Source organism: Sinocyclocheilus grahami, unplaced genomic scaffold (genome assembly GCF_001515645.1).
Source record: "Sinocyclocheilus grahami isolate Dianchi unplaced genomic scaffold, SAMN03320097.WGS_v1.1 scaffold119.1, whole genome shotgun sequence".
In the NCBI taxonomy this organism is placed as follows: Eukaryota; Metazoa; Chordata; class Actinopteri; order Cypriniformes; family Cyprinidae; genus Sinocyclocheilus; species Sinocyclocheilus grahami.
The window spans coordinates 175,039-184,759 of record NW_015505298.1 but is presented as its reverse complement, the minus strand read 5'-3'; the positions used below and the strand labels follow the sequence as shown (position 1 = coordinate 184,759).

The window sequence follows — 9,721 nt, the reverse complement described above, 5'->3', positions numbered from 1 at the left end:
CATATTTGGATCTAGTGCCCTCACCTGGGGCAGTAATGAGATGGGGGTGTTTACTGGGGGTGAGTGCAGGGGACGTGAGGACCTGAGAGCCATTGGGGGGTGCAGGCAAGAAGGGGGTGAGTGTTACAAGGAGAAGGAATCGCACCTTCATGACACCCCATAGTAATTACACACTTGAGTGGCTGGACTGTGGAGGAAATTGAAGGCCTGAGCGGGAACCCAGCTGCCTCCTTCTCCCTCCCCATCAGCGTAGTCGTGATTGAGCCTGGCCGTTCGCCCCACTCACCCCCTCCCTTCCTCCCTCCTTCACTCCCTCACTCAATCCTCAGAGGAAATGCCGCTTTGTGTCCTGGTAATGAGATTCTCACACACCCAACCTTATTTACCATCCCAGACAGAAGGAGAGGAGAGCAGATGAGAGGAGAAGAACCCAAACACAACACAACTTTCTCTCATCTACAGAAGTCCTCATCCAAACCGATTTGAGACTCTGGCTCAGGTGCTCGGGACTGGAAAAAGAACGACAGATATATGATGTTACATATCATGCTGAATCATATTTAATTGGACATATTCCACAAGTAACAGCATGACCCAAGCCATTCCTTTGGTCATTCTAATATGCTGAGCGAGTGATCAAGAAGCATTTAGAGTTGTGCTTCTTAATATTTTTGTGGAAACCATGATACATTTGTTTTTTTCAGGACCCTTTGATGAGTAATAATTTAAAAGAACAGCATATATTTAAAAAAAAACAAATTTGGTATCAATATTAAAGTATTTACTGCCACTTTTGATCAATTTAAATACATGAATAAAAGTATTAAGCTTTTCAAAAATAAAACTGATCACAAAACGTTTATACCTTTCATGATACATTTGTTTTTTTCAGGACCCTTTGATGAGTAATAATTTAAAAGAACAGCATATATTTAAAAAAAAAACAAATTTGGTATCAATATTAAAGTATTTACTGCCACTTTTGATCAATTTAAATACATGAATAAAAGTATTAAGCTTTTCAAAAATAAAACTGATCACAAAACGTTTATACCTTTAAATATGTATTTTAAATTAATTATGAGATGAAGACTTACAGTAAGTTATATCAGTAGCCTAATAAAAACATATAGGCCTACATTGTTTTATTTACATTTTCCACACCACTAGGTGTCATTATAAGTCAAATAGCCAAATCAGGTGTTGCTGGTAGCTGACTAATATATGTTTGTATATGTATATATTTAATATATGTTTTATTAAATTAATTTAATAAAATAATTTTTAATTATACACTATATGCTAAAACTAAAATAAAAAATATATCTGCAACCAGCAATTGAGTGGCCAGTCTAAACAGAGACAAAATTAGAAGCTTTGGTGAAGATCAGACAAACAGTTTAGGACGAATTCAAACATTTAGGTTTTTGACCTAAATCTGACTGCTGAAATACATACACCACTGGATTCTGTATGACCCAGCAAATAGGAAGAGGTGAGATTCAAGGCCATCAGACTGAATTTTGTTTCTAGCTCTTATTGTTCAAACGTTATTAGCATAAACATGAGTGCAACTTTGGGCTGTTGGTGGTGCTAGGGTTTGAGATAGAGACTCCAAAGTCCAAATGCTGTGGTTAGAATTCAGACTGTTCTCTATCTGTGAGCCAAATTTCATAACTTTCCTACAGGCTGCCATAGACTCAAGAGCAGAGTAAAAAGAAGAAGAAGTAGAAGTAGTAGAAGAAGAAGAAAACGAACGGATACAATAGATGCCTTCGCACCTTCAATGCTTGGCCCCTTATAAAAATAATACTATTTTGAATATAGAAAAGAAACTATAACCGTATCGACAACCTTCTCTCATCTACAAAAGTCCTCATCCAAACAGATCCGAGACTCTGGTGCTTGTGACTTGAAAAAGAATGACAGATATATGATGTTACATATCAAACTGAGGACTTTAATTAGACATTTTCCACAAATAACACTATGACTCAAGCCATTCCTTTGGTCTGGACACAATCAGTTGTGGCCAGTTCTTTCTGACCACCTACTCATATGACAGAACATAGTGGCATGCGTTGACGAGACTGCCCTTGTTCTCTTGGCACAATGTGAACGCGTACTTGTCATAGCGTACTGGGAACGCACACAGTTAAACACATCTGCATGGGGTACCTGCCCTAGGCCGGCAGGGACACAGCACTCACCCTGTCACCAAAAGCAGCGCCTCTGATACACATACATCATTGGGATAAAATAAGTGCCACAGTTAGGCCAGAAAACTGTAGTTTGTCTGACAAACTCTAGACGTTTGCTCGGCAACCATTTGCCCAAACACTGTTATTCTTGTTTGTGATGGAGGCAGAGGCAGAATTACCTCGATTATGTGCAAAAAGTCAATTAAATTAACTGTGAAAGGCTATTTATTTTAACCCGAGGATACATTTTTTCTGTTCTTAGTAATTATAGAAAAACAGCACAACATGTGTTGGCAAGAGAACAAAGAAAGAAGCTCTAAGACTAGTCCTGACATCATACTGCCATCCTGTGGTTGAAGACATGCACTGATGTTTTGGTTTAACAAGAAATGGACAAGACAAGCACATTTGCTGCACCTTGTACCATTATCTGCAGGTATACTGCCTTTAGAAACCATAAACAAGAATCAAAGATTCAAGATTTCTATTTCAAATAAATGCTGTTCTATTGAGCTCTATTAATCAAAGAATCCTGAAACAAAATGTATCACAGTTTCTATGAAAACATTAAGCATGTACAACTGTTTTCAACAATGATAATAACAAGAAATGTTTCTTGAGCACCAAACCAGCATATTAGAATGATTTCTGAAGGATCACTGAAGACTGGAGAAATGGTTGCTGAAAATTCAGCTTTGCCATTGCAGGTTTAAGTTAAAATATATTCAACTAGAAAACAGTTATTTAAAATTAAACAATAATAAAGTTATTCACAATATTACTGTTTTTACATAATGTGTTTTGATCAAATAAATGCAGCCTCGATAAGCATTAAAGATATTAAAAAGACATTTAAAAATAAGAAGCACCACAGTTAGTTCAGAATGTGTGGGACAGAAAATGTATTTGGGGTAAAACTGTGTACACTCAACCAGAGTACTGGGTGTGCTTTACTACAACAGTGAATTGTAAGGGTTTTCCTAGAAGATAACATATCATCCAGCTCCATATACTACATTTCTTCATCTTTTGAGCATTGCTATACTCTTTAAGCTATTGTGTTGTGAGCTCAACCCAGATGACAAAAAGTATAGCCAAAAACTGAGATAGCAGCCATGCCGAGATAAATTGATCATCTGTTTGACCAATATTTTGCCGATATTCATACTTCTTAATCGAGTCAAACGATACCGTTTGGCTGGGCTCTACAGAATAGCGCTGACCAACATCATTACACCACTGTGTGTTCAACAGGAAACAGCAGTGTGCACAGGAAAATTTATGTAATATTTCATTATGTTGTTTGCATAAATTATTTAACTTAACATCCACTCATGCTTAAATGAGATGTTAGAGAAATGCTTGACATGTAGCATTATAAGCTACATTATTACTATTATTAAAATGTGTATAACGCATGTTTTCATTGTAATGTAGTATTCATTTATTTATCATTGTATGAGAAAAAACAACAATTAAAAATCATTTCTGAATATCAGTTATCGGACACATACAAACAATATGTTTATGCGTTTAGCAGATGCTTTTATCCAAAGTGACTTTTATGAGCTGCTTTATGAACCATCTTGCTGGGAACAATTGTGGTTGCAGCTTAGCAGTAATCAATAAATGGCTTCAGAGACAAATAAATAAAGAAAATAAAGCATTCTCGTTACTCAAACAAAATAGCATGGTGTTAGCAATGTCAAGGTCATGGGTTCATTTCCCAGGGAACACTAGAACCAAGTAAATATGTATATTGTGAAGTCAATGTAAGTCGCTTTCATGTTTTGATTTAGCTTTAACTGACTGAGCTTCTATATCCAAATAAAACTGCAAATCAACTGTGATCATCTACAACTATTCATTCAACCACTTATTCCATAGGACACTAATGCAAAGTTCCAGCATCTGAATATAAATTAAAAAATCACAGCATCTGACAAAAATAGAAAAGAAGCAACAAGACAACTGTGCATGAATCTAGTCCTTGGACGTTTGATTAGGACGGTTACTTGCTTGAGAGAATCTGGAGACTGTTAAAAGATTGCAGTGATACATTAAGTCATGTAAAGTCTATTTCTGCTCTACTGGTTTTGTCACTAACTCTGAATAAACTAAGCAATTATTTATGTTTTACTGTTATCTTTTCAAATCACCAGTGGAAAAAAAATGAATATGCCATAGCAAATGCAAGCAGACACTCACACACACTTGCAGATGTAATATAGAGACACAATTGCCTTTGGCATCAGCACTACTGCACTGCTCTGATGAATATTAACAAATGATCTGCAAAGCAAATGATCTGCATAATTAATATGCATCTTAAGTGATACCAAAACATCAACTCTAGTAAAAATAAATAAACACCCAGGCTGGGAGGGGAAGTCTCATGTACCTAATGGCTGGAGAACTGGCAGAGGAGGTGATATTGTTGGGTTGACAGCTGAAAATTAATGTAGGTCATGAGGTCCCACCGGTCCAGCTGGGGTGGAGATAAAATCACTAGATTCTCATTATCCTCTTCTCTCAGTAACACACCTGCATATACAAATGAGTGTCATATTTGTAATATCAACTATAGTGTTATATCTGGAGTAGGAACTTATTATTATACCTCAATCACGAAGTGAGGGTTCTGGCAGGCCTTTAGGTCTAGGGAATTGGACACAACATGTAAATGTCATTGTTTTAACTGCTGGGATTTGCACAGTGCTGCTTTTCAATGTAATATCACCCCACCGTGCTACTGTTTTGGCTTAATTTGGAGCACTGGAGTCATATGTAGCTGCATACTGTCAAACATGCACAAAATTAGTCTTGAGAATTAAACCTCTCACTTCTTTGAACACCAAACCTGCAGAAATATCACATCTGAAATGCTGAGTGATATGGAAATGAGGTTTACGGCACTCTGAGGATGTTAATAATGCTAATCCTGGGATTACAGGCACATTTTCAAGGTGCAATTACATCACCAAGCATCTTGGGATCACCATAATCACAGATTGTGCATAACGCTTCAGCATAATCCTGCCTCATCCTTATTAAAAATTTCTTCCAATATTTCGGGCATTGTGAACAGTGAGCTTGCTCTGTCTGTATAGTTGTTGCCAGTAAAATTAGATTAAAAAAATCAAAAAAGGTTCACTTTCCATATTACACATACACTGCTCTGAGTTCAACAGTGGACCATAAGTGTTAAGTTATTGTTTACTTATATATATATAAAAAAAAAAAAAAACAATAGTCACCCTGCTGAATAAAACAGCTAAAACCAGCCTAAGCTGGTTGGCTGGTTTTAGCTTTTTTTTTCCAGCAGGGAAGTAATAGTACTTACTTTTTTCTTTGTCACCACCATAATATCTGTTACACTTTTAGGTGATATGCTTTTATTTTTTTATTTTAAGTAATAAATGTTAGTAGCAACACCAGAAAAACTAAAACGGCTGCTGCTTAATTTGGCAACACAGTATCTGGACCAAACATAGTGGTGAAAATCATCATATATATTTTTCCTCCTTCATTGAAATTAAGAATTCTCAATATATACAATAAAGGAAAAGGAAAGACCCAAGGAAAAACACACATATTGTGGCAAAATGGATGGAGGAGAATGCACCCCAATATAGCTGAAAATATCAAAAAGATTAATCTAAAATCATTTATTGATTGGTAAAAATGTCATTTTCAGCCCTAACCCTAATTGCATCGACGTCAAACAGAAACCTTAACTGCAACTTTAACACACTGCTGCACAAAAACACCCAGACACAACACAGTCCTCTCATTTATCTATGCACTGCTGCATCAATTAGCAGTAATTAACACCAGCTCCAGAGCACCTGCATCCTGTTTCTCACTGAGAGCTGGGCCAGAGCATTTGGGGCTGATGGTGAGAAAGCTCCTCAAACAACCCCCACCTCAAACCCTCGTATCTGCCCATGCCATTTCACTTATATAGATCAGTGATTGGACTTCATTCAGAGTTGCTTTTATTTTGAAAAATGAAAAAGAACATTATAAAATAAAATAAAAGGTTGCTGGACCATTTCATTGTATTTATATGTGACTTATTTAGTTATATTAATAATTTAATAATAATGTCATCTTATCACTTCCATTTTATGAAAGGTTTTATATAGTCCAAACATCTTTGCATATTTACATTGGAAAAGTTAAAGAAAAGCTTTTCCATACGTTTGTTTCATAAATCACTAATATGTATCCACCTTAAATCCTCACAGTATGTTCTCAGGAAAGACACTTTTTGGATTGTTTTGAATGAGTCCTAAAGTTATTATTATTTTTTTTTTTATTGCTACCAAATGTATATATAATAAATGTTCTCTAAATTTCAGACCAAAAAAAAAAAATCACTGGAATATGTGATAATGTTCACATTCCTGATTTTAAAAAATTAAAGTGAAGTAAAGTGTATTTTATCATGGGAGCTGAACACGCAGCAGCCAGAAATACAGCTTGGGTGAACCCGAAATAAAATTAACAATAAAAAATAAAAATTATAGTAAATAAAATATGAATAGAGGCGGGACTATCATCCATGTATGAATAGAAACAGTTGGTGGCGGTATGTGCCTATAGTGCGGAATACGCCAAAAATTCCAAAGAAGAAGAAGAAGAAGAAGAAGAAGAAGTGTCTTGTTTTGTGCTGCTTCCTGCGCGGGAGTTTCATTTTTGTGCCTTATTTTGTTTACACAGCTACTTTTAACCCGTCAAAATGCATCTTTTCTTTGTGAAGTAATCCATCTGATATTCCTCTTAATCACATTACTCCTGAGGTAAATGAAGTAATCTACAGGTGCTGTTTAAATGCAGTGGTAGCAGAAAATATCTTGCCAAGTCACGCAGTTTTTATGTATGTTTATGATAACCTTAAAGCACTCCTTTATTCACCTGTTCCTAGTTGAATCGTGTTTAGCAGACCTCTTACCGTCATGTTAAGTTTCAGTTTAAATATTTCCCATGTACATAAGATGAATTAAAATAGATCTTTTATTGATTCGTAAAAAAAAAGATTTTTCAGTTCGTGTAACGTTAGTCTGTTTTGCCACAGTCCGAAATAATGGTGTACATTTAGTGTTGTTTACCCACAATTCACTTAGGTGGCTCAGAGCTGTCAAATGAAGCCAGTTTTCCAGTCTTATACAGCTCTAATGATTGTATCCTCAGACAGTGACATCCTCCATTGGACACAGAAAGACAGAATGGCTGCGGCTCCAGTGGAGTACACCATAGGAGGCGTGAAAATAAACTTCCCTTGCAAGGCTTATCCATCTCAGCTGGCCATGATGAACTCAGTAAGATCTGTTGTTCTTGTGTTTTATAGTCTAAGCATTTGTAATTTTTTTTATCATCCTAACATCTTCATACAAAGCTTTTAAATAGCCTCTTTAGTTTTGATTGATATCTGTCATTTATGTTTTTATCTCTCTTAGATCATTCGTGGACTTAACAATGGGCAGCATTGTCTATTGGAGAGCCCTACTGGCAGTGGGAAGAGTCTTGCTTTGCTTTGTTCGGCCCTCGCATGGCAGCAAGCACAGTTTGGTATGTCTAGAAATCTTTCCAAACTCTGGGGTCTGGGGTCAGTAAGATTTTTTTAATAGTTCTGAAATAAATCTCTTATGCTTACCAAGTCTGTGTTTATTTGATAAAAAATACCGCAAAAACAGTAACATTGTAAAATATTATTGAAATTAAAATGACTGTTTTTTATTTTTATTTTAATATATTCTAAAATGTAATTTATTCCAGTGATGGCAAAGTTGAATTTTCAACAGCCAGTCTTCATTCTCACATGATCCTTCAGAAATCGGGAATTTTTCAGGATTCTTTGATGAGAAGAAAGTTCAAAAGAGCATCATTTATTTGTAATTTATTTATAGCTTATTGTTTTTCCGATGTGTATCAATGTTAAAGACTTGTCATTTGTAATAAATTTAATGCATCCTTGCTAAAAAAAAGTTTGACCTCAATTTCCATGTCAAATTGACCACAACTTCCATTTCTTGTCAAATATACAAGACCCCAAATTGACTATTCTGTTATGCTTCACAGAGACAAGCTAATCTGTCTATGACTTCTGTGATAATAAACTCTTGTTAACTCTTCACTCTATAAAACATAGCATTAAAACAATGGCTCCCATTTTGTTCGTTTTGTCATGTATTAAGGTAAGGAACAGCTTGCAGGCACTAGTTCGGCTGACTGCAAGAAACCAGAAGTGGCTACTCCATGTCAGTGTGTGTGCCATAACCGAAATGCACACCCCACTTTCAGCAGCACAGCACCTAAACCACCTCTGATTGATCTTCCTCATGAAGGTACTTCTGCTCAAGCTACAACCCCTCTCTCAAAAGAAGGTAAGCATTTTCTAAAACCTTCTGACCTAAACAAAAAAAAAATACAAATGAAACACCGTGATAAATTACTGTTGTCTGTTTTCATTGAGTGTACTTTCTTGTTTCAGCAGTCAAAAGTGACCAGCCTAGGAAGTCAACTTTGTCTTCCCGTCTCTCTGAGAAACTTCAGGCCTCTCTCTCCAATGGAGAGCAAGATGATGATTTTAAGATTGACAGGAAGCGCATTCGTACACCAGGCACAGAGCAAAAGGTACTTCTACAAATAGCTTCTATTCCTGTGACATTATTGATTGGCTTGTTGAGTCTTGTCATCACACTCAGCTTTTTTTCTTTCCACAGAGCAGCAAGCAAAGATGTCTCGAGCGAGGAGTGATTTACATTGATGATGATGATGATGAAGAGGAGGAGCATCTGGAGAGACCAGTGCCTGGGGCTCAGAGTTGGACCATGGAATTGAACAGTGGTGCCAGAGCTGACAGCTGCCAGTCGCAGCCACAGTGTTGTGTGAGTGCACCTCAGACACATCCCTTATTGGGAGACTTTGATGTAATATAGTGTCAAAAATAACCATGGAGAGCACTGTTTGATGTTTCTCCAGATTTCATCATCCAATACCATTAAAGGGATAGTTCGCCCTAAAAATGTAAATTCTGTCATGATTTACTCACCCTCATGTCATTCCAAACCTTTATGACTTTATTTTATGGAACACAAAAGAAGATATTTTGAAGAATGTTGTTGGTATCTAAACAGTTTTGGTGACCATTGACTTCCATTGTATGGAAATATTCTAGGACTGTTTTTAAAATAACTTATTTTTTGTTCCACGGAAGAAAGAAAATCGTACAGGAACAACATGAGGGTGAGTAAATGATGACAGAATCACTTTATTCCTACTCTGTTTTACCAAGGATGCCACTGGAATAGCATGTGTTATTAAATAAATAATATTATAATAAACATTATTCTAATTCAATTAATTATAATTTATTTAATAAATGTATTTAATTTATTTAATAACAATTAATTTTAAATGAATTAATCTTATAAATGTAATATTGCATATATGTTATGTTATTTTATTGTTGACCACTTGGTGGCAGCAGAGGATGGCTCAAAACAGATTTCAAA

General features: G+C 35.9%; 1 protein-coding gene across 1 annotated transcript in view; it reads left to right on the top strand.

Moving 5' to 3' along the window:
* Positions 1–6,782: 6,782 nt before the first annotated feature.
* Positions 6,783–9,721, top strand: part of LOC107589699 (Fanconi anemia group J protein homolog) — a 38,209-nt gene continuing 35,270 nt past the window's right edge. Inside the window, exons 1-6 of the mRNA XM_016278194.1 lie at positions 6,783–7,006; positions 7,398–7,525; positions 7,664–7,775; positions 8,402–8,590; positions 8,701–8,840; positions 8,930–9,094. Coding sequence (XP_016133680.1) covers positions 7,433–7,525; positions 7,664–7,775; positions 8,402–8,590; positions 8,701–8,840; positions 8,930–9,094 — 699 coding nt within the window. The 5' untranslated portion in view covers positions 6,783–7,006; positions 7,398–7,432. The remainder of the gene's footprint in view (positions 7,007–7,397; positions 7,526–7,663; positions 7,776–8,401; positions 8,591–8,700; positions 8,841–8,929; positions 9,095–9,721) is intronic.